Genomic DNA, 23,843 nt, shown 5'->3' with positions numbered 1-23,843 from the left:
AAGATTTAAAATGTACTAAGGATTTTAATTAAGAATAAAAGGGTTTGTGGGACTTTTAAGGACCATGTGAGAAAGTCATCTCTCTCAGGTCAAAATTAGGAGATATCAAGGTTTCTATTTTCTACATCCTCAATGAAGAATAAATATAATGGGCTATGTTACAGCAAACAAGGACTCTCCCTTTGTCTTGCAGCTCTGACCCACATACACAGAAATGGCAGGATCTGTCTGCTTCCAAACTACCCCAAGCTCTTGTTTAGAATAATTTCTAAAGATAGTTCGAATGATCTCTGGCTTTAGACTTCCTTGGAAACTAAAAGAATTTTACATTCAGCAGCCAGCCATAAAAAATAATGTGTAGAGAATTAGCCAGTGCTTACAAATTGAGGATGGATGTGCTCTGTGAGATGGGGCTTACCTGCAGTATTACAGTTTAGACTACATGACTTTACCTGAAAACTCACTCTAGAACATAACCATTTACACCCTAATGTCTTTTTAGGGATTCTCTTGCATGAGAAATGTAAGATTTGTATGCACTGTATGAGTACTAATATATAGTACCTTGCTACACAGTTAATGAATGAAAGACGAGTAAAACTTGCCACCTGATCAGGTTCTGCTTCAGAATGATAGCCATTGTGTCCATCCTGAATCTCCTGCTTTGCATGAGGCAGCAGTAGGGCAAGAGAGAAGTAACAGCAAAAAAAATGCAGACAACAGGTGAAAGGACAGAATCTTCTTTTTTTTTTGTTTCCCTTTTTTCAATTTCCTTAAAAAGACAGCACATACTTTAACTCCAGTTAAGTTTTTCAAAATCTTCCACTCTGGGCACACAACTTTCCACAGAAAGGAATCCAAGCTATTAGCACCATCCTTTAATTGTTATTTGGCACAACACAAAATGAAAAATTCACTCCCTTTTTCACAAAAGACTCAGTGTTGGTAGATAAGAACATGAAAGTACGTACTGTCTTTTTAAGACAAACAACCTTACAGTGAAGAAAATTAATTTCAAGTATGCCACATGCTTATCAATAGAAGAAATTGAGTACAGCTTGCAATGGTAGCATTATGGGAAATCTCATGCAACCTTTCACAGAAAAAATAGGTCGACATCAAATAGATCTATCTAGACACTTTAAAAATGCTTTACTGTGTAAAACGTGTTTTAATTGAACTCTCAGCTTTATGGTTTTACATGTTTTTCCAGTAACTTCTATGGTGTTACTTGAAACTTGGCCAGTAACTTTACAGAAGTTAAAATTACTCCTCCTAGCAAAATATGCAAACAATTCACATCTTCATATTAATTTATTTTTGCATCATTTGGCAGCAAATCTTGAATATTAATTAAATTTCTTTAATAAACATAAGGTCCCTATGCACGCCAGAGAGAAGCACAAATGTCATCAGGTCAGATGAAGGAATTGTTTTAATACGTTCAGCCAAAAATGCTCTTCTGTCTTCTTTTTTTATTAACTGGGCAGAAGTTGTGCTCATGACAGCCTATTATTCCTAGTTCACATGCAAAGAACTTCTCACTTGGTCAGACTGTAAAATCAGCCTCAGTCTAAATTTACAAATGTTTGCTAAAGTCAAGTCTTCTTTTTACAGTATTTTTACAGAACCCCTCAAGAAAGAACAACTTAGAAGAAGGACTTCAGATATGTTCAGATAATTTGAACTCTACATGAGTTTAAAAAGTTGTAAGTAATTAAAAAACTCTTTCAAATTATAAAGGACTACTAACATTTAGTTATGAGTGAAATTCTATTAAATAGCAATTACTTAAATTTAAGGTCATAATTATATTGTTTCTGAAATCAAAGATTTCTGGAAAAAAAAATAGGACAAGGAGCAAATACACCAAAAGATTTTAAATAAATGAAAGACAGAGAAGCACAGCAGATCATTCAAAGATCAAAGCCTTTACAAAGAACTACGAACCACTGAACAAACCCAATTTTTGTTACTCAAGTCACAGCCATCTATTCAAAAGAAAAAGGAAATCAACTTGTGGATTTGTATGATTGGACTAAACACATAATTTTCAAATATGTAAACAACAGATGAGAAAAAGAAATCATTCAGACTTCATGTCTTGGTTTCAGACTGAACAAGAGGTCTTTGTTTGAATAAAAGTGCTCCACACATTTGATGGACAATGTCAGAACACTGCTCAGATCATTTCTCACTCCATAAGTGATACTGAGAAAGAGGAGCAAGAAAACAAGGCATGCCCTTTTTATATCTTCAGTGAACAATGGGCAAGACCTAGTCTCAAAATTACCATTAAAAAGATGCAGGTCATTGCACTAGTGCCTAACTCCAAACCTAACTTTCAATCCTCTACAGCTTGGTAACAACTAAGGTAAAACACATACAAAGGCAAACATGAATTTGGAACTTATTTAAATAGGACAGACACAGACGTAACGCTTTTACCACTGGTATTCTTTAGCATAGGCATGTTAGAGCTGCTAACACAGTACTCTGCAGTCCAAAGCATGTAAACCTCAGTTTCAAGCATCCATTTTGTAAAATTAATGTAATAAAACTGAAGTTAGTATTGCACATTCATAACATAATTTTAAAATACTGCTCTCTTACACATTGACTTTTATTGCTCACGAAAACATTGTAACGTATATAAAGCATTTCTATGACGAAGAAGCTGTTGCACTGCATAGCAAAATGGTCTGACTGGTTCATAAAACCCATTAATGGTGTAAAGAGGAACGCTTGACACACCAAGCTCTCACACAGCACAAAAGACAAACAGGTAGGAGGCCGTTTACTGCTCGCCGAAGGTAATCTTACCCGTATAACAGGCCTCCTGTACACCTGTTAGTTAAAATATAAAATGTTATCCAGTGAAACACACAGATTTGATTTGCTAAATATCTTATTTCATCAGATTTTCAAGAGAACTCTACTCTCAAACATTATAGACAGATTTTGAAAGAAAAAAACGACGCAGAACCAGTAACTCTCATTTGCAGGATTGTTTTGGTCTAAAAAAAAAAAATCTCAGACACTTCATTTCAGTGATGCAACAAATGCCAAGCTCTTTGGAAACATTCATTCCTAATCACCCTTTTATGCAGCTACAATGTACTATTGTGAGAAGAGAAGAAAGAGCCTGGTAATCCTTCTAGGTAGAAGACAATAAGCCTGCATTAACAGCCATGAAGTATAACCACTGTACCTTGTGGATTCAAATGGCAAAACAGGACAGTGACAACTCTTCTCAACTTACTTCTGAAGGTGTCTGTAGGTCTGTAGTCCATCACTACAATCTAAGGCATTTTCATTTCCATGAGCCCCTCAATGAAGAACTCTCTGCAGGCAGAGTGTGTATGGGAGAAGACACACAGAGCAGAGCCCAAACTAAGAGCGAGAACATGTTGCTGAAGGGTTTAGCAAGCAAGAGCTCTCACCCAATGCTCTCCAGTTCTGACCATTCCATTAACTGCCTCTTTGCCACCCTTTGATTCCTCCCACCCCTAAATTACACTCTGGTAAGTTAAGTCACACAGACTAACATGAGTAACATCATTAGATACAAGAATCGATATATTTACTATTTTTACAAATATATTCATTTAAACTTTAAAAGAAAGGATGGAAGAAAGAATAAAGCAGGGAGTTCCTGGTAAATCCAGCAGAAAGCAAAAGAACTTCCTGACCAGTTCCAGAAGCAAACACTCAAATCTGGCCCAAACTGAAGGTTCTGAATTTTAAAATAGTCTCTAAATGCAGCAATTCAAGGTAACCAAAGGTAATGAAGACCAAGGAAGGTGACCAGTGTGCATCAAAAGGGAAATACATCTCAAAGGAAATCTGAGTTATATATGGGCATTGACTTTTTATACGTGAATTCCACAGTAATAAGGAATAAACCCAACCTGTTACTGGTACTGACTAAGCAACTATTGGTACCACTGAAGTTCTGCAGAAGCTAAGTGCTAAAGAAACCCTCTCCTAAAGCATAGACACTGCTTCACAAGATACTGGTCCTGAACATAACTAAAGACATTCCAGGATAAAGAATTCAATGAAGTTATACACAAATATGGGATTTCAAACCACAGGAATGCAATGATGCCAAATACAATTTATCCACAAAAAAAATCTGAATTTAAACCATCAGGCTTATATTCCTTTCTTTCATTCCTAGGAAACAGAGAATGAAGGAGAATTTTAATTAGGCCTTAAAAGATTTACTCCTGTTAAAAAATATCCAAGATGAGTTTGGTACAGAGAAGGAGGTTATTGAGAATTAAAAAGCGCTCTTCATTCGAGAGGAATGCATTCTAACTCAGAGATAAACTGAACACCAAGCTTACACACTTGGATTTTATTAAAACGAAGTCCTTAATCCACAGGGCAAATACAACATCAACAGCTGCAATGCAAAGTTTCCCAGGGTGTTTTATCAAAGATGTTAGCCTTGACCTGGAGCAAGCATTTGCAATTCATCTGTTGTAGCATGCAGGAGCTGTGCTCCATAAGCTGCTGACTGTGCCAAGAGTCTGAAACTCTGTGAGGTAAACTTTGAAGCAGGCTATAGTCCAAGACATTTTGTGGACTTATCTTTAGGCTTGGGCTGAATCTCACCTGCTGTCATTGAATCCAAAATATGCTGTTTCCGGATAACAAACTTTGTAATCACAGAGCATATCAGAATTAAAATCCAGCTAAACCAAAAAAAAAACTAAATGTAAAAAAAGATAAAATCTTCCTCTGGCCATTCTGCAAGAAGACCATAAAACTGTTTCAAATCTATGAAGGAAAAGGGATCTAGAAAGCAGCAGCTTGGGCTTCTTAAAGAGAATTGAAACACCAGAGACTTCTGCTGAGAGAAGAAAAACCGCCCCTGCTCCACTCCTGACAGTTCAGTTGACTGGCTGCATGGGGAGAACGGCCAGTGAGCGTGAAAGAACAGGGGCACAAAAGCATAATGGAACTGTCAGGTAAACCACACTGCACTCATTACTGCAGTGACAACAAAGTTGCTGGGAGGGAATGAAAAAGGTGACTTGTTTGTTTGTTTGATGTTAAATTCTCTGTCTCTGGTGAAACCCCATGAAAAATGATAGTCATTTATGTTCTCTGCACGGTAGCAAAGACATGCATTTATTTTTTGTGAAATCTGGAGAGCTCAATTCTGTACTCAGAATGACACATACTAGAAACCATTTCAACCTGTAACTGTTAATCTACTCTACCAATTTTATTATATAGTAATCAAAAGAAAACTCACTTTTGGCATATTAGGCAAAACACTGACTGTTTAATTTTCTTTTCACCTCTCTGTTAACTATTATTCTGTAGACTTCAATGCCACTATTCCAAATGTGGAGGAAAACACAAAGCAGATTCAAAGGACTCCTATGCATAATGAGATGTTTCTAGTTCTGAAACATTCAGTGATCACTCAGGTACTTACCACCTGCTAATCAAGACAGCAAGGACTTTCCTGATCATTCACTTTTTTATCTTAAACAAATCAATGTATTCCTCAAGCCACTTACCCTGTAGTCTCTGGACACACCTTCTGATGGGACAGACCCTGAAATCTGACTCGAAATGGTTGCAGCTATCAGCTGTTTACACCATTCCACATGGGATCCAGTCGGGCTACAAAACCAGAAATTTTAAATTATTTAGCAGTAATTAAAAATGTATATTGAAAACAGCGTAGCAACTGAGCACATCCAGAAAGCAACACTGTAAGTGATCACTAACATCATAAAAATTAGCTTGCTCTGTGGGCAGAATGCAACTATTTTGCTGATCAAATTAGGAAAAAGATTTTTATTATATCGAATCAGAGATGCAGAGCTGTCAGTACGTTAAAAATGAGGTTAGGATCCTATGAACTTATAAAATTGTTATGTTCCGTATCCAGTGTAATTTTTTTCACCATTCACAAACTTTTTTCTTAAAGCCATTCATAGAATGAGTTTGGTCAAGTAACAGGAAACTCCTTATTAATATTTCCTGTCCTTATTAATATTTCCTGATTATTCTGTAAATCCTCAGAATTAAATTACTCTATGCTAGTATTAAAGAATTTAAAGTATGCTAGTGTTGTATTCTATATTAATGTTAAATGTCAAAAATATATGTTTTCTAAAGGGTAACTTCTAGTTAGCTGTGTTTTTTTCCAATTCATAAAATAATCCCTGAATAATCTTCAGGGCAGGCCTTTCCACGTCACAACATGGAATTCTGCAGTGTAGGGTGTTTGTAAGAACCCTAAAGCATCTGAACAGCAGAATTGCACTAAATCCCAGACGGTGCAATTTGAGAACAGTCACCTGAACCAGTGCTGCTCTCAAGTAAAGCAGTACTGAGAGTGAGAAGCAATGACAGTTTGAAGTGCACTGGGTCTGTTCAAACATGACAGTATCTGATGAAAAACTGGCAATGGCAGAGGGAACTGTTCCCTGAGTGCCACTACAGCCTCAGCTGACACCTTAGATAACTGCCATTTTTCTTCAAACCATTTAGCTGGGCTCTTCTACAGATTGAACGCTTATTCAGAAGCCAAATACAGCAAAGGAATGTTAATTATCTTTTTTTTTAATTCATCCATAAAATAGCTTTGGATTCTGTAAGTATCTCGTGACACTGAAGTGAATATACATACACACCCAGCACCCAACAGGTGCACCAGACCTCTGACATTAAGAGGGTGGGGTAACAGCTTTAGATGACCAATTATTACTTAACTAGAGGTTTTTCCTTGCATTGACTCTGCCAGGTGACAACAACTTCACACCTGAAATGAAAACTTTCACCAAAAACTTCACACCAAAACTTTCCTGGTAAATTTTAGTAGCTTTCTTCCCACCTACACATTCTATACAGTACTAGATCTCACAATGTTGTTTTCCAACTAAAACAGATCTATGACAGTCCTGCTTTGAACAACGAAGAAAACTCTCAGGTTAGTGCTGAACTGGAGCCCAGATTCACTAAGAGAAACTTTTCACTTAAGTTTTTCAATTAAGAATGCAAGGGCTAAATCCTACAGTAATCCTTTTCTGATCTCATTTATTTCTCTTTCTCTCACATCTCTTTAGGGCTTGCCTATGTTTGTTTTCAAATAAGCATTTACTTGTTAATTAAGAAAAGGATTAATTTCTCTATGGCTTATCTTCACCAGGGATCACTATATCAACAGAGTTAAAATAGTAGCAGGAAAACGAATGTGCATGCAGGACCATCCCCTAGGACCAGTGTCAGGAAGTGTCAGTGTGCCAGAGATCACACCGCTGCCTTCCCACCATCGGCCAAGTGGGGCACACACCAGTACTGCCTTTCTATTCTGCCTCATCTGCAGTCACTCACATTAGCGTGGCCTGTTACTGACACACTGGCAAATAAATTAAGCCATATGACCAATGGACATTATAACTTCCCCAGGGTAGAACAGGATTAGGAAAAGAAAGCTGAGAATTAAGAGAAGAAAGTACACTAATAAGGAATACAAAGGTGCATGTTTTGGTGATAGAAAATGGACATTTGATTTCCACCTTCACTAGATGAACAATGTAAAACTCCAGGTTTCTCCTAACAGAGACATAAGAGAATACAGAGACTGGAACCTGGCGCTGATTTCTAAATAAAGTTTGCTTATTTATTTTTCATCGAGGTGACGTTTCTGTCAGTTTCAACTCCTTGTTTAAGGATTTTAGGCTCAGCACTTAAGGCGGCCTTCAGCTGGAAACTTTTAAATGAAGGAATGACTCTGCCAGCAGCTGCTGGAGGAGACGCAGTCCCATCTGGCGCCCAGCTCCTGGCACCGTCCCGGTGAGATCCCGCGGGCAGCCGGGCACCGGGGAAACACCGCACACACCTACGGACACACGGACAGCGGGACACACCGCACACACCTGCGGATACACGGACAGGGTACACACCGCACATACCTGCAGGCACACAGCCAGGGGGACACACGGCACACACCTGCGGACACACGGACAGCACACCGGGACACACGGACAGCACACCGGGGCACACCGCGGGGGGGTTGGGGAAGGATTGGTTCACAGCACACCGACTGACACCACAGCGCACAGCGGGGGCGCACACAGCGGTGCCGGGGACAGTCACACCTCTGCAGACCAAACACACGCACAGCACCCTCGGGAACAGGCTCCGAGCCCGCGGTCCCTCTCCCCGCTGTCTGCACGGACGCTGCCCCCGCCCCGGGCCGAGCGCGCGCGGCCGCCCGAGCCCTCGGCCCGCCGGAGGCGGCACTGCCGGCACAGGCAACCGCAGAGGAAACTTTGACAACAGCCGGTTCCCGCCGCGGACCGTGGGCAGCAGCCGCCCCCAGATTGCAGCTCCGCCGAGGCCGCCCCGAGGCCGGGGGGCCGCGCTCGGCCGAGGCTCGGCCCGAGGGGCTCCCGCCGCCTCCCCGCCCGGCGCCGCGGGGAGCGCAGGCCCCGCCGCCCCCTGTCCCGCCCGCCCGCCGGCTCCGGCCCCGCTCACCTGTCCAGGGTCTCGGTGCTGGGCTGCCGCGACCCCGTGCCCGCCGCCGCCGCGCCCCCCGCCCGCACGGCTCGCCGGCTCCCGCCGCCGCCCTCCACCGCCGGCCCGGCCGCCGCCGCCGCCCGCTCCATGGCCCCGGGATGGCGGGCGGGCTCCCAGCCCTGCCCGGCGCCCCGGCCCGGCCCCGCCGCCTCAGCCCGGCCCGGTGGGGCCCCGGCGGCGCCGAGCGCTGTCACCTGGCGGAGCCGCTTTCCCAGAGGCCCCCGCGCCGCGAGGGCGGGCGGCGGGGCCGGGCCGGGCGGAGGGAGGGCCGGGCCGGGAGGAGTGGGATGGATGGGATGGGATGGACACCCTGGCCCGCCGCCCCTCCGGCCACCGCACGGACACCCGAGCTCACGGACGGCGCGCCAGTGAAAGGGCTGTCGGAGACAGAGAGTTCAACACTGACATCTTTATTTTCCCCGCCCCGCACGTACACGGCAGACAGAGGATGTTCACTCCTCTCCCCCCGCCCCAGCGCAGCCCGACACGCAGGGCCCGGCTCCGGAGCGGTCCCGCGGTATCCAGGGAGGGCGGGCGACACGGTTACTGAGGAAACAGTAGTACTGAGGAGATCCTGCTCGGTTATAAAACACGTTTTCTCATGCACGACAGGATGCTTGCTGCGAGACAACACCTGAACTCAAGGCAGAGGTTAACAATACATCAGGAGGTAGCACACAAGTCATGTCTTGGGTACAGCCATAACAGTGATGCTGGGGGGGGGGTAAGGCATGAGCAAATAAACAAGGCATTCGACAAACCACCTTTCTAATTAAGTAACTGAAGCCCAGCAAAAAAACTAGGTTATTTCCTCAGGTTCATGGAAGTAAGAATACATAAAAAAAACTAAACTAGCATTCCAAGACGGGCATTTCTTATGGGATACTGGGCATTCATTGCTGGTGATGTGGACATCCCAGCTCTGCTTTTTCACCCCTCCTGGAAAAGGCACTCGGCACCTTCACCTCTCCTTCACCACCTCAGCAGCTTCCCCAGATGTGTTCCTGGCAGGGAGCTGTTCCTGCAGCGTGCACAGGGCAGGAGGTGCCGTACAGACACAGCCTGTGTGCGGAACAACAGCCCAGATCACCCCGTTACAGGGAGAGGAGAGAGGTGTTAACATTGACCACTTTGTCTGCCTACATTCACAAGTAGTATCTTCCAATATGTATTGGATTAAAACCACCCTTATATTGGTCTAATATGTAAAAACAGAATTAAAACAAGTATCTTATCTGCTGACTTGAGAAAAATCCAAGCCCACACAGAGCCTTGTTAGAGAGCTTCAAAGATAAATTCAGCTGAACAGTAATATGAAAAATGGTATATATGTAATGAAGTAAGTGCAAAAAGATCCTTTCCATTATATTACACTTTCCCAAATGCAATAGGTTACCATGTAGTGTTTAAACAGTAAAAACTACTACATTTTCAGAAATTCTTCACACCACTCGGAGATGTCACCAATATGTTCAACTCAAATACAGAAACTTTAAATATTCTAATAAAAATAGCTTTTTTTTTTAATAAACCACAAGTAAGTAGAAGGCAAATATACCAGAGTATGCATAGCTTTTAAAATGTAAAGTACATCATGAACAATTGAGTATCCTTCCTCATTTACCTGATGTAATGCATCTTTTTACCTTAACAAGTCAAGATTTTGGGACAACATTGTTATTTTGGATACACATACTGGAGAACACAGACGGGAGAGTGAAATTTAGAGGACAAAATAAGTCATATAATCCTGTGTATTTAGAACATACATGTTGTATGCTCTGAACTTCCCTGAAAAACATAGTGCAACTCAGTGCATATAATGAATTAAATCAAGAGGCGGTATACTTTTATTCCTTTGAAAAAATACTGTTTTAAAAATATTCACTGTCCTCTAAACTTTGACTTATTTTATGGAACTATAGCTTTAAATTTAGTTTTCATATGCAAAATATTTACACTTTATAAACCTGCAGAACTTCTAATAAACTATATTATATATACTTACACAAAACTTAATTTATATATAATCCTATTATATCTTGCAGATCAAAACTCACCACATGTACAATAATTTACACTGACAGAAGCCTCAAGCATCAAAATATCTCCTTAAAAATAACAATATTAGAGTCCTCTGCAGATTCTGAACTGCAGTATTTCCTGGATTGCCTGAACATCATTAAACTTATGAGAATATGCAAAATTTTAATTAAATATCAAGAGGAAAGTTTGTGCTGTCATAAGAAATGCTTGCAGCTATTTAAAAAATACCTGAAATGAACAAATTAAAGGTTTACAAAAAGCCTGTGAAAGGAAGGCTTGAAACTAGAGCTCACAGGAAGGTTCAACGTAAGTGCACTCACTATATGCAAATCTTGGATACCAAAGCCCCTTAAATACTTAAGAATAAAATTTGCTGCACAGAAGTTAAATTAAACAGTAAACTATAAATGTACAAGTTTTCAAAATTATTTATAACTGAGAATTTTCCCCTACTTTGGTATAAAAGCTCCTTTAAACAGGCACATTTACTTTAACAAGACGAACAGAAGCTTTAATACTATGGCTATTGGTGGATTTTTAAGTAATGTCTCTGTGGGTCTGTTTTTAATTATATAAACTGTCTTTAGAAACATTTTATTCTGCATTAATCCAAAGAACCAATATTGTCCACAGTGATGATTTGCAATATACTTTAGATCTGAACAATTAGCCAAAACAGGACTTCTCCAAATCCAGTACAACTGGCATTTGTTTTTCTTTTTTTAAATAATATCAATTTACAATTAAAAAGTGTTTTTTTTTTTATTTTGATATCTACTGAGCTATTTGAACTTTTTAATCAGAAGCATAGCAGTGAAATGCCTTCCATATTTCTATTTCAAAAAAGGAAAATTTGGAATTCTATGATAACCAGAAAGTTTCAGCACTTCTCTCTGAAATCTTACAATAGAAGTTATTTTTTACCTCATGAACTCATATGTATTCCTAACAGGAATACACACATACCTAATTTTACACAATGTGAATATTCCTATTGCCATTAATGTGTTTATTCACGACATGTATTCAAGACTGAGCATGAATGTCCTTATAGGAACATGACCTACAATGTAATAAATTAAAGCATTCTTATGAAAACAATAAATCAATTTAATTTCCACTGTACCAGACTTTCCAAAGTAACTCTTAAAAAGCCCTCCATAACTATGAGTTGATTAATAATGTTCCCAGTCCACAGGTTCTGAAAGGCACGTAATCAAAGAGTTGGTTTTGTTTGTTCTGAAGTCCTCCTCAAATAAAGACAGTCTAAAATACTTTGTGTTAGGACAGTCTAACGTAAGGCATTAGAACATTCCTCCTTTTGCTATAGATCTATGTGAAGCACCACTTGCTATTACAGTATAGAAAGAAGCCAACACTTTCTTCAGAAATGTGTTTGTACTTGGGACATCATTTGTGAGGGAGATGTTGATGAGGCTGATGAATTGGGTATCTTAGAATTATTTGTGATCTGTAGCTCTTCAAGTCTCCTGATATAATCGTCTCGTAACGCAAGGAGCTCCATGTAACGCTGCTCCACGGGGTTTGGCTGCTAGAAAGAGATCCATGTTAGTCTTATCACTTCAGTCCAACTACTTCTACACAGTCAGGATGCTGCAGTATCCGTGGTTTCCTAGCACATGTAGCAGGTTCCAGCTAAACAGAAATACTCATTTCTGTAACCCAAGAGCCCACTGCCTTCCACTTGTCTCCCCCAAAGAAAATCTTTGCACAGAACAGTTTGTCCTAGCTCAGTAAAATCAGCCACCACTTCCTGGAGCATATAGATTTTATTTTCTTGTTATCTAACATTGTGTGCAGAGTAGCTATTCATATACCTTGTCCAAAGCTTTTTTCTTGACTATTAAAAGGTTTTAGATTCCAGAGGCCAGATGTCTCACCATCTTCCCTAAAAAACAGTGTTTAGCCAGATTAGATTATGAAGACATGAAATCCATGTCTTCAGATTAAATAACTTCTCTCACTGATGAGATTTACTTGAGTTTTTAATAGTAAATTTGCAACTTAGTGTAAATAAACAAGTGAAATAAAAAAACTTTATTAGTGAATTCTGTAAGTAAACTTAAATATGTTTAAAATCAACTGCCCTGGCTTTCAGGAGATTACTCTGGGAGAGCATTTTAACTGCTTCCACTTTATTAGACAGAGTAATGGAACAAATGGAAAAGAAGTATTACCAATCTCTAAGGCAGATACAGAGCCTAAAGTTACCTTCAGCTGTATATACCTGTCCAAAAGTCGCTGCTGTTTCACAGTTAATTGCCTGTAACTCAAAGCTACCAGCAGTGCAGTCTCAGGAGTAAATGGAAATGCCTCCCAAAACCAGCTGAACCTGCACTCTGAGGGGCACCACTCACTGCCCACCCATATGAGGATCATGATGAATGCTGAGGCAACAGGGGAAGTTGGATCAATGCTGAATGCGGGTACTAAGATCATTAGTGATGTAGGGATAACGATTTTGTTAGTGACAGACCAGACTCTTCATTAGACTGAGGTCTGATGCAGAACATGCTTTGAAGTGATGGCACTAACAAAGGTACTCAAAAAAATGATTCATGCCATGTGTTCACAATTCAGCTGCTTAAGTGAAGATGAAGCATAAATTTCACGAGCAGAAAAAAAACCCTTGCATTTTGTTTTAAAAAAATGGTGAAAATTAGGGACCAGTAGCAGCAGCATGGAATATTGTCACATGGGTTTGCATTTCTACTAAGAAACTCCTGCCAAAAACCTCTCCTGGATAATGACAAAGTGCATTTTTAAGTAGATCTACAGCTAATTTGCATGTCTCATAATCTTTCACTTTCTAAAATAAATCTGTGGATTCACCTTTTGCAAAACACCCTCATCTTTCACAGTCAGCAAAAAAAGCTTTAAAACAAGGGACTTCAAATTAAAATACCCAACGTACTTGTAAAAAGCCATTGCAAACTGCCTGGCTTCCCTGCAGCTTCTAAAGTGCTGTAAATAATGCAGGAGATCGGCGGTGGAAAAGGAAGTGCATTGCTTCAAAACTCCTGACTCATTCCAGGGGCTGGAGTGTGAACACTGCTTCTGTCAAAGAAATTGTCCCTCTATCTTGACCTACTCAAACCTCCACAACTTGTTAAGGAAAGACAAGTTAGTCTCTGTGCACTATCTTTACGTGCCGCATTGCTGAGATTTCGAGCAAGAATGTAACAAACATCCACTGTCCATAAACTAAACATTAAAAGCACAGAACTCAACTATGTGTAACTTGATAAAAGCTTTTCTGGGCTTCCAATCTGAGCCACTTGTATAATTTTCCATAACAGCCTTCCTTCACAGTGTAAACAAAGTTGGATCACCAAAGTTAAATAAAAAAATTACATCTTACCATCAATGGAAGCCATCAATACAGACAGTTTTGAAAGAGAAAGGACTGAAAAGGTCATTTAATTTCTAAAGAACTTCATACCCTCTCTCAGAAAAAGGAGAAAGACTAAGCAAGTGCAACTAAGCATGTTTGTGATGCTAATGCCCTCACTCTTCAGGGATCAGCAAGCCCTATTTCTAAGCATTGTCATTCAGCATTTAGTAGCATCAAATGCCGTTAAAAAATGTTCCCGCAGCTGTCTCCAAGAAAAGGGGCTAGAAAGAAGTCGAGGATGACTTGCTACTAAACACTGAAATAAAGCTCAGTGTTCTGAGAAGAGCCGAGTTCAAATAAGAGAGAAATGAGTAATTACTTTCACCTTTTTTCTCCATCTTTACGAATATAATATTAAAAACCCGAACAGATTACAGGTACTATCCTACAAGTCAGTTATAACACAAAATCTTTCATATTTCCAAAGTCTAAAAGCATTTTTTGTCCATTATAGAGAATTTACTTACTTGTTGCCGAATTCTTGGGTTCCACCTGATGTAGTAACTGACCCAGAGCTCTAAGTGACGCATGCTGGCTACTGGATAGAGTGCTCGGTTTAGCTCTTTACTATAAAAAGGATTGGTGTACTTAGATTTTTCGCTGTTTATCAAAGACCATAACGATAACGTTTTCTCAGTCACTTTCTAAAACGAAATTGAAATAAGAACAGTAAATATTTGCAAAAAGATCAGGAAACCCATCACAGAAGCCACGGTTACATTCTAAAATTAATACACTTCTGGTTTACTTCGAAGCGCAAGTTACTGTATTAGAAAGATTCCAAAATCAATGCTTGACAAGTATTTCAGTGACTGCACACAACTACTGTTTAAGAAGAATAAAGCCAAGGGCTATAACCAAATACAATACAACCAAAACTTTCTATAATCACCTAGAGTCAGGACAACAATGCAATTAAACAAGCAGTGGTTTTACTAACCTCTTTTTCTCTGACAGACTCGCTGTTATACAAGAAAGTACCAAACCGGCAGCTGTACAAGTGATCCAGGATTGTAATCAGGAACTGCTCATTGAATTCAAAGGCTGTAGGAAACTAAAACCAGAAAAGACAAATTCATTCTTTACACAGAAAAAGCAGGGAGATACGCACATGCCCTGGTTAAAAGGCTAAAGGTAGAGTTTAGAAGCCTGGGTACACGTACAAATAATTTTTAAGGTAATACTTTCATGTACTGCATAGTAGACGAAGTGTTCAGATGACACAAGGTGTTCAACTTTCTCAAACTAGCCACTAAAAGAAACTCTTCTCAAAATTCTGTGCCTTTAATTTATAAAAAGAATAGAAGACAGATACGTTTTTATGTTTTATGTCTATAGTGCACTCATAGTGCAGCACCATACAAGAAAAAAAAGGTTTACATCCTAATCCTTGCCCCTAAACAGACCAAGTTTGCTGCTTTGTCTCATTACTTATTGAACATACAATATTTAAATCACAGCACTCAGAAGATCCCAAGCTTTCTTTTCAAGCTTTGACAAAACAACATGTCCCTGCAGTTCAAGGGACAGCTTCACAGAATGGTGAAATGAAACAACAGACTCCATTAAGCCAGTTGGATGCAATTCCTGTAAAAGCATTCTGCTGGGTACAAAACATCCCTCAGTATGTTTCCAAGAAATGTCCAGGACACATCAGCCGTGCCTGCACAGCCAATGCCATGTCAAGCAATGTAACTACAAGCTTGTATATCACTTTCAGAAACAGGGTAGAGAGATGGCACAGTTTAAAAGTAAATACACGCTTTTTGACTACAGGTCAGAGCAGAGGGGTACACTGTCCTCTTCAAATACATTTTTAAAAACAAAGACCTATGGGTTTGATTCAGAAGGTAATAGTGTGAAGAGATTACTGAAGAATAACACAACATACCTGTTTAGACATCTGCCACACACAATCAATAAACTGGAGGAAGATGGGTGATCTGTCTGCATCAGCATGATTTTTATCACCATGGCCTATTCTCTGAAATAAAGCAATACAGTCTCCTGTTAACCAAAACGGGCATTTTATGGCAACAGACATTATTTCTTCTTTTGTACTAGAACATTCTTTTGTAACAGAGCAACCTGGTCTTATAATTTACAAATGAGCTACTGCACCAAGGAGGAGAGATTCAGATATAGAGAAATACTGCAAAGCTGTTCCAAACATGTCTGAAAAAAATTCCAAAGTGATAACTGGTCCTGTTACAAAAACCTGTTAGTTATTGGACAAGCAGAACTGTTGAAGCATGCATTACTTAGCAAATAATCAAAACATATTTTGAACTATATTTACATAGTAAGTCTGTCAAAAGCCGAGTTACATACTTTGTCTTCTTTTGTATTTTAAGCCACTGGAGAACCCAGATCAAACTACCCACACAGAATCCCCTCTTCCCTCTCCACACTTGAACCTTAAGTAGTCAGCAAACATAAGGGAGCTCAAAGAAACGTTCATGTTCTTGACACAAAATTAATACAGATTTTGAAGTTTGGGTGAACCACTTATTCTGAGGGGCCTGAAATAACAATCAAAGGAATTCTCCCCACAGACAAAAAAAAAATTTACATTTGGTAAATGCTGTTTACTTCCTTTTAGCGTCTGATAGCTGAGAACAGGTAAGATTCAGGGGAATAGAGATTCTATTAACTCCACAATTCTGTTTGAATGTACTTGCCTGGAGGAGACAGGCAAGTCTTAGTACGTTGAACTAAGATGTTGTCTATCTGCCTGTAAGATCACCAGCTTAATGTCTTAAGGACATGAAAAATCATAAAACCCCTACACTACTCTGTACAATGGCTTGCAAGATAGTTTAAAATAATAGAATTGAGTGGCAGGAAATAGAGGGAGATGAGAGATTGCAGCTGAACTCAGTCAACAGTAGCAAATTACTCGAAAAGCACTATAGGGAAGACAAACAAATTGGCCTCCTTGCTCTTCAGTTTTCATAATTTGAAATGCTTGCTATCTTTTAACAGTCATATATGTGTTCAGTAAGGAGTAAAAGTCTGTCTACTTTCACTAACATTAGCAGTTTTAGGATGTCTGAGTATTTTTCATCTATAATTATGTCTTGTATTTGTCATATTAGAATGAAATTCCACATAACAAGCAATTTTATCAACTGCATACTGCACTAAGTTCACTACACATAGAAAAGTTGGTGTAGGGAATTCCTTTTCAACAGGGAAACTTCTTGCACACATCATTAGATAAAAAATATGGAGAGGAACTTAAGTATTCTACTATTTGGTGATTTGATATTAAATAATGCAAATTGCAACCCTGGTTCCATGAAAATGTGAAGCTTGCTCTACCCCAGACAATATAAGTAACATCCTAGTCCTCACCTCCTCACTTGAGGGAAAACATAACAACAGTAGTTTCAGAGGTGATGTTCAGGAAATGCTCTAACTGCACTGAGTGTCTAGCCCTCACTATTCAAATTCACAGCTCAATCAAATAATTACCAAACTAAACCAGGGGATGTATGATCAAATATTTTTTGCTTGCGTTATCAGGTTTTTTTCACAGAGTCTTTAATGTTGGAAAAGACCTTAAAGATCATCAAGTCCAACCATTAAACCAGCACTGACAACTCCACCAGTAACCCATGTCCCCCAGAGGTTTCTAAATCCCTCTAGGGATCCTGACTCCACCACTTCTACAGAACACTTCAGGAAAGACCTACCTTCACTATAAGCATAACAATCCATCACATTAGAATTTACAGTGCTCTCAGATTACAGCAGGTGGCTAAAGAAGAGTGGCTTCAACCATTTGCAAAGATTGCTACTTGAGTGAACAAATAGGGAAAATAAAATAGCAGTTTAAGCAAAAGCAGCTACTTAAATCATCCTTATTGCTGCTGCATTGTCAGACATGAACCAGTGGACTGAGCGAGTCACCTGGAAGGGATGTGAAGTCTTGCTTCACTATCAGGAGAAAAACATTATCCATTAAAGAGAGAACACAGTCCTTTGACTACCCAACTAAAATGAATGGTTTAACAAAAAGAATCACAGATTATTTGAATTTATTCATAATGGTGAAGGACACACATCTTTCTTTTTAAGCTTTGTGTTAAAGTATAATGCATGCACTAGGCTCCAAGTCTCCTAGTTATACTATCTAATTTTATCTGCATCCTAACTTTTTTTAAAATATAAAATAAAATGTGAGAATAAAAAGTCAAGCCAATGGCTTCACATTTTCCTGTGGCTGTACCAAGATAGAATACTTAAAGGTTTATATATAGAACATATCCTTACTGAAAGACCACAAGTTAAGTACACAAAAAGATGGACTACATCAGGTATCACTCTCAACAGTCAAAATGCAAATCTTCTAAGCCTCAAAGCACCTTTAGAACATCAGATCAAAAACTGCCACAGCCTACAAGCACACATAAATGAAGGGATTCATGCTGAGTAGCTAAACGTGAATTTCCAAGTGACTAAGACGCTCCTGCAAATGTAAAATAGGCATGAAATACACACATATTTTTCTGTTTCTTAATTTTTATTTTCCAGATTGCCTATTTTCCCAATTTTGGCAATATTAAGTAATACCTATTCCATTAAGGACAAAATATCCACGCAAATAACTTCTACTGAAGGTGTGGAAACTTCTTACTGTGAATTACAGGGTTCAGCATCAACAAGTAATTACTGCTGTAATGTTTGCAGAAACAGCACATTTTCCCTCCAGGTTGCTCATACAGGTTTCCTGGTTAAATGGGTAGCTGTCAAATTTAGTAGAAGTTCCACTTAGACTTTGAAAAGTTTTCTAACACAAACAGTATAAACATGTGGATATTAAGGACTCACTATGGTCAATTTCTACTTAACCTTCTAAGCATCCAGAAGACAACTGAAAAGAACAAGAGCCAGCGTTACTGGTGACAGCCTCTTGAGAAGTATAATGACAAGTTTAGAACATTTTGGGAAGCAGCATTCAAAATATCACAATATACACTGGCCAGACTCATTCATCTGCTTTTTGTGACATTCAAAACAGTCCAGAGGGAGAGTGACTGAGAACCTCGCGTCCCAGCTTTCTCTGATCTTTGGCAGAAAAGTTTCAGAGGATGTAATTTTTCTGCCTTCTTATTTTCTTTGCTCAATAACCACAGTAAGCCTAGCAATTCTGTGGTTTTAAAAAGGATGTAAAGGACAAAATATGAATTTTCAGAGAAAGAATAGCAAGAAAACCATTGACCAAACTGGTCCAAAAACAAAAGCTCTACTCAGTTTACCTGGAAGTGTTTTAAATCCAAATTCCAAAAAAGTGAAATGAATTATCAAACCTTTACACAAACCAAGTATCTTAACATTGAAACCTTTTTAAAAATTCAATACCGCACGGTCCTCTCGATTATCTTTTAATTCTTACCGATGCAAACTTGTGTCCAAAGCTTATCCACTCCTTTTGCACCAGAACTTCAAAGCCTTCGATGGTTCTGTAGTAGCTGTCCAGCATCAGCATGGCCAGGGAGGTGAGCTGTGCCGTGCGGTCCCAGCCGTCGCTGCAGTGAACCAGCACAGAGCTCCGGCCCGACGACACCTTGTCTGCCACCTGGATTGCCCCTGTCAGCACAAGCTGGCAGGGAGGAACACACACCAAGCAACACACATTGACTTCTGCTAAAATGATAATGCTGCACTGATTTATTTGTATCTACAGTGCCTAAATTAATAGTGTTTCCGTTCAAAGACCTAAAAAGCGCGGTGTAGTTAATTGGAAAAGAATTTTCTAGGAGATCAAGAAAATTTCTTGTATAAAAATAGAGAAACGGATTGGTTCCCTAATCCCTTAGTAAGATCAAATTCATCTCACAGCAAATTCTTAAAAAATGGGGCAGAAAACAGTAACCTTGATAAACCAAAGAACATAAGCTTCTTTTTTAAAGAAAGAGAGGATTTACCCTAGGATATACTCTCTAAAAATTCTGTATTATTTCATTTGGCTTCTTTCTTTGAACTAAATTACTGAATTATCTCAGTTGTTGGAAAAAGGAACTTGTACCCTTCCAATATGCTTATTTTCCAAATATTAAAATAAATTGAAAATTTTATTAAATAGGATTCATTACATAATACTCTAAATACTTTTGCACAGTTGTACTTGAAGCAAAAGGTTCAGAGCTCAACTAATAAGAACATTGGTGAATTACCAGTTTAAGTATTTTACTTGTGCTACAAGATGGAAATTACAAAATTTACAACTAAATTTACAAGACTTATTTACAAAATCGTAATTCACAAAATAAAGTCACATACATACTGACAACTAAAGTATTTACTAATCTTTCACAATGACAGTTATCTGTAGTCCTGTATTGCCAGAAACCAAAATCAATCAGTTTGCACACACCTAAAGACAGTTAGTCTAAGAATTCATTCCTCTATTAAAGACATTTAACTTGAGGCAGACAAACACTGAATACTGTTGCTTAGTAATGATATCTCATAATATACTCTCAGATTAGTTGGCAAAAAAGTCAACACTCACTGATGCTGTTTTTTTTAGTCCAAGTAGTTCAATGAGTTCCATATCAGGACTATCTCAAAGCTCAGCAAAGAAAGCAAGTCTGATACAACAGATCTGGACAAACTCTTTTCAAACAATCAAGGAACAGTTACCTTTATATGTTCTAACCAGTGGGTAGATTCCAGACTGGACAACCAGTGTGATTCTTCCACATTAGGATAAACAATGTCCTTCAGCTTCTTCAAAGATTCCCGCATGACGTGAATATTGTGAATGTCCAAGAAGAAAAGTTCTGCATTGGGATATGCATCTTCACCTTCATACCCTCCCCCAGTTGCCTACAAACAGGAGATCTGAAATTAACTTTAGTCATATGCACACTGTTATAGCAGCCTTTCAACAGAGTAAGAAGGGAATCAATGTTATTTATACTTTATTTTGTAGTTGGGCAATATATAGTTTCAGTTGCTTGTTCCAAACTTTCTGTGAATAAATTTTTCCTGACTTCAAATTTAAATCTCCCCTGGCACAACTTGAGGCCATTTCCTCTTGCCCTATCACTTGTTATTTGGGAGAACAGACCAACCCCCATCTCACTACATCCTCTTTTCAGGTAGTTGTAGAGAGTGATAAGGTCCCCCTGAGCCTCCTTTTCTCCAGCATAAACACCCCCAGCTCCCTCAGCCTCAGAGAGCTGCAAAATTGCAGCATTTCTTGCAGACAGCAAAAACATGCCATGAATAGGGATAAATAAATTTTGCCTTTATAAGCCATTCCAGCCACCAACTACACATCAGACAACAGCCTAAAGCACAGTATAGCCTTTCCCCATGAGTACCACCTACACTGCTGTACAGCAGCACAGTATCTCTACTCTATGCTCCCTGTCTCCTTTCTCAACTGTGGTGTTATTCTCAGAGCTGCCAGGCTCTGCACTGAAAGAAGAAATGATAGTATTTTTCTCTTCCCTTTGAGTATTATGAAGTCCTGGTGAGGAATGATTGTAATTTTAGCATTAGGGCTGCTGCAACTCCTATTGACTGTGTGGTTTTGACCTATGTACAAGGAACACAGGAATGCATGAGTGGCAAAGCCCAAGATTTTGCTTATGCTAATCTTCACAGCTGTTCACAAAAACTTTTTCCAGTGGTGATCAACACTGACTTGCACTTTTTAGATCATTGTCCCTCAGACTCAGAAATGCACTCTGTTTCTTCTACTGCTCTGATTGAGCATTTCGTATTTAGACATGTCAGGAGTTAATTAAAACACATGGGTGAAATACACAGAACTTTAAAAAAACCTGCAAACTGTGCTTCATGCTTCAATACACATCTGTGTATCAAGTTTGTCCATAATACATTAACTTAATTTTTTCCCCAGTTCTCACAGTGCAGAGGGGAGTCATGCCTGATTTCAGTCCCATGCTAAGATCTGTGCTTGAATGATGACACAGTAAAGCATATCTGGAAATCTACATATGGTCCTGAAACCCTGCTTACTTTAGGCACTCGTGTCCTTTCACAGCCTTAAGCCTCATATTTGATTATGTATATATGTATTTGACTATGTAAATTTACCTACATTAAGATTATACTACTCCCCAAAACCTTCTCACAGAAAACTTCAAACTAAGTGTCCTCCCCACTCCCTTCAAAAATAGGGGTATTAAAAGTATCTGTTTACCTTGTTTGCGACTGCGTTGACATTGGGCCTGGCATCGTAGATGGTCAGTTTGGAGATCTGCCCGTTGGCCTCCCTGATGATATCAAGGTATCTTTCATCATCTTTATTTCGCTTGCCACTCATTCCAACCAGGGGCTGACTGCAGCGCATAATCACAGCTTGAGTCTCGGGGTGAATCCACGAGAGGACCTGCTCACGTGTCACACACGCATCAGAAAAGCAGCATTTTATAAAAAAATCATAACTTAAAATTTAAAGCTTTAAAATAGGTAACATGGACATTAACACCTTTTATTTTGTCAAAATACAATCCCTAGACACCTCACCTGCTTTTACTGTAGTCTCATAAAATTTAATAATATTCTTTGAGTTCATTCTCTTACATATTTAATGCTTACTGAAGTCATACTTACCTATATAATCCTGTGTATTTTACTATTTTCCTACAAGTCTTAGGTTACACAAATAATTCTGAAAAGCAAACTAGAAACAAACACAGCAGTATCTGCTGAAACTAAGAAATAATTCAGAAGAATGAACTCATTGCTCCAATTCTACAAGAACAACTTTTCCCCTTTTTTTTTTTTTTTTTGGATAAGGAAGGGAAGTTAAACCTTTCTGCAGTATCTTGAATGTTTTCTGTTCTCTTTAAAGCACATTTTGTTCCTCAGCCCTCTTTACAAAGAGGAGGCACTGGAGCAAAGCACATGCTGCCTTTGTTGTTGTTCTGAGCCGGAGAGGACTTGCCACAAAAGAGAGACAGAGAACTGCCTGGGGAACAGATGCTGTGCCAGAGATTAAAGATAAGCAAGAAACCCAAGAAGCAAGCAAAAAAATGCAAATTCATTGTTGGAAAATATTAAGAAAGAGCATTCGTACCCAGTCTGAAAGTTGTGGGTTACAGAGTAAATGAACAGAGTTCAAAAAAACCCCCAAAACAATCCTCAGAAAGTGTTCAGCCCTGAAATACACTCTGAGCTGTAGATCAGAAACGAGACCTGCCAGTGTGTGTGCAGGTGAGCATGATTGGCTATTTCCTGACAAGAATAAAATTACTATTTAAAATTACTATTTTAATAAAATTACTACTCCCAAGGAAATTACTCTCACTGTACAGGCATATGAAAAAGCCCGTCATGAATTTTGAGATGACAGGGATGATACAGGTAAGTTATAAGAACTATATGCACACTCTATACATTACATATATATATTCTATACATGTTACATGTTATACAGATATATGTGTGTGTATATATATAGTAAATTTACAATTACAGGCCTAGTCTGTCAGTAAATACCATATCTAATAAATATTTATCATATTGAGCTGTGCATCTGTTTGAAACTAACTGAGATTCAAGGCAGCTTTCCAATACTGGCTAAAAATACAGCACATCTTCCATGTTTGCCAAATGCAAATATTAGTTAAAACAAGTATTAGGATAGAAATTACTATTTTCTATAGTGCTGTAAAGAGCTGACACATAAAAATTCTCTTACCTCAAAGAATTTTCATTACAGAAATATACTTAAGTCAAATGGGTTTTTCTTAAATTGCACAAACTAAAAAGCCCAAGAATTCACTAGAGAAACCATGCATGAGGTCTTATTTTAGGACTGACCATTGGAACTATGTTTAAA

At 39.1% G+C, this 23,843-nt stretch overlaps 2 protein-coding genes across 18 annotated transcripts in view; both read right to left on the bottom strand.

Moving 5' to 3' along the window:
- Positions 1–8,766, bottom strand: part of MTMR1 (myotubularin related protein 1) — a 37,765-nt gene extending 28,999 nt beyond the window's left edge. The window contains exons 1-4 of one of the 8 annotated variants that reach the window (XM_064669766.1): positions 8,512–8,766; positions 5,541–5,646; positions 2,824–2,847; positions 606–659 (exon numbers count right to left, since the gene is read on the bottom strand). In XM_064669766.1, the coding sequence (XP_064525836.1) occupies positions 606–659; positions 2,824–2,847; positions 5,541–5,646; positions 8,512–8,642 (315 nt within the window). In that variant the 5' untranslated portion in view covers positions 8,643–8,766. The other 7 variants (XM_064669760.1, XM_064669761.1, XM_064669764.1 and 4 more) reach the window with 7 other exon arrangements.
- A 181-nt stretch (positions 8,767–8,947) lies between these two features.
- The window catches only part of MTM1 (myotubularin 1), a 39,525-nt gene continuing 24,629 nt past the window's right edge, over positions 8,948–23,843 (bottom strand). For 8 of the 10 annotated variants that reach the window (XM_064669769.1, XM_064669775.1, XM_064669771.1 and 5 more), the window contains 7 exons: positions 22,200–22,388; positions 20,666–20,851; positions 19,416–19,622; positions 15,906–15,998; positions 14,955–15,068; positions 14,482–14,658; positions 8,948–12,151 (listed from right to left, as the gene is read on the bottom strand). In XM_064669769.1, coding sequence (XP_064525839.1) covers positions 11,984–12,151; positions 14,482–14,658; positions 14,955–15,068; positions 15,906–15,998; positions 19,416–19,622; positions 20,666–20,851; positions 22,200–22,388 — 1,134 coding nt within the window. In that variant the 3' untranslated portion in view covers positions 8,948–11,983. Of the gene's footprint in view, positions 12,152–12,370; positions 12,509–14,481; positions 14,659–14,954; positions 15,069–15,905; positions 15,999–19,415; positions 19,623–20,665; positions 20,852–22,199; positions 22,389–23,843 lie in introns of those variants that run through there. The other 2 variants (XM_064669777.1, XM_064669778.1) reach the window with 2 other exon arrangements.

The sequence above is a fragment of the Pseudopipra pipra genome, chromosome 13 (genome assembly GCF_036250125.1).
Source record: "Pseudopipra pipra isolate bDixPip1 chromosome 13, bDixPip1.hap1, whole genome shotgun sequence".
Lineage (NCBI taxonomy): Eukaryota > Metazoa > Chordata > Aves > Passeriformes > Pipridae > Pseudopipra > Pseudopipra pipra.
This window is presented reverse-complemented; position numbering and strand designations above follow the sequence as displayed.